Source organism: Fukomys damarensis, unplaced genomic scaffold, assembly GCF_012274545.1.
Source record: "Fukomys damarensis isolate Sample0158 unplaced genomic scaffold, DMR_v1.0_HiC HiC_scaffold_25, whole genome shotgun sequence".
Taxonomy (NCBI): domain Eukaryota; kingdom Metazoa; phylum Chordata; class Mammalia; order Rodentia; family Bathyergidae; genus Fukomys; species Fukomys damarensis.
In genome coordinates, this window is record NW_022900937.1 from 12,491,637 (window position 1) to 12,491,935 (window position 299).

The window sequence follows — 299 nt, forward strand, 5'->3', positions numbered from 1 at the left end:
GATGCCCGCGGCCGCCTACAACCTGGGCGGCGTGGCGCAGCCCTCGGGCTTCAAGCACCCGTTCGCCATCGAGAACATCATCGCGCGGGAGTACAAGATGCCCGGAGGGCTGGCCTTCTCCGCCATGCAGCCGGTGCCCGCGGCCTACCCGCTCCCCAACCAGTTGACTAGCATGGGCAGCTCGCTGGGCACGGGCTGGCCCCACGTGTACGGCTCGGCTGGCATGATCGACTCGGCCACCCCGATCTCCATGGCGAGCGGCGACTACAGCGCCTACGGGGTGCCGCTGAAGCCGCTGT

At 69.6% G+C, this 299-nt stretch overlaps 1 protein-coding gene across 1 annotated transcript in view; it reads left to right on the top strand.

Annotated features, from left to right (window-relative positions):
* Positions 1-299, top strand: part of Foxb1 (forkhead box B1) — a 1,378-nt gene that overhangs the window by 486 nt on the left and 593 nt on the right. The window contains 1 exon segment of the mRNA XM_033756052.1: positions 1-297. This exon segment is cut by the window's left edge and continues 151 nt beyond it. Coding sequence (XP_033611943.1) covers positions 1-297 — 297 coding nt within the window.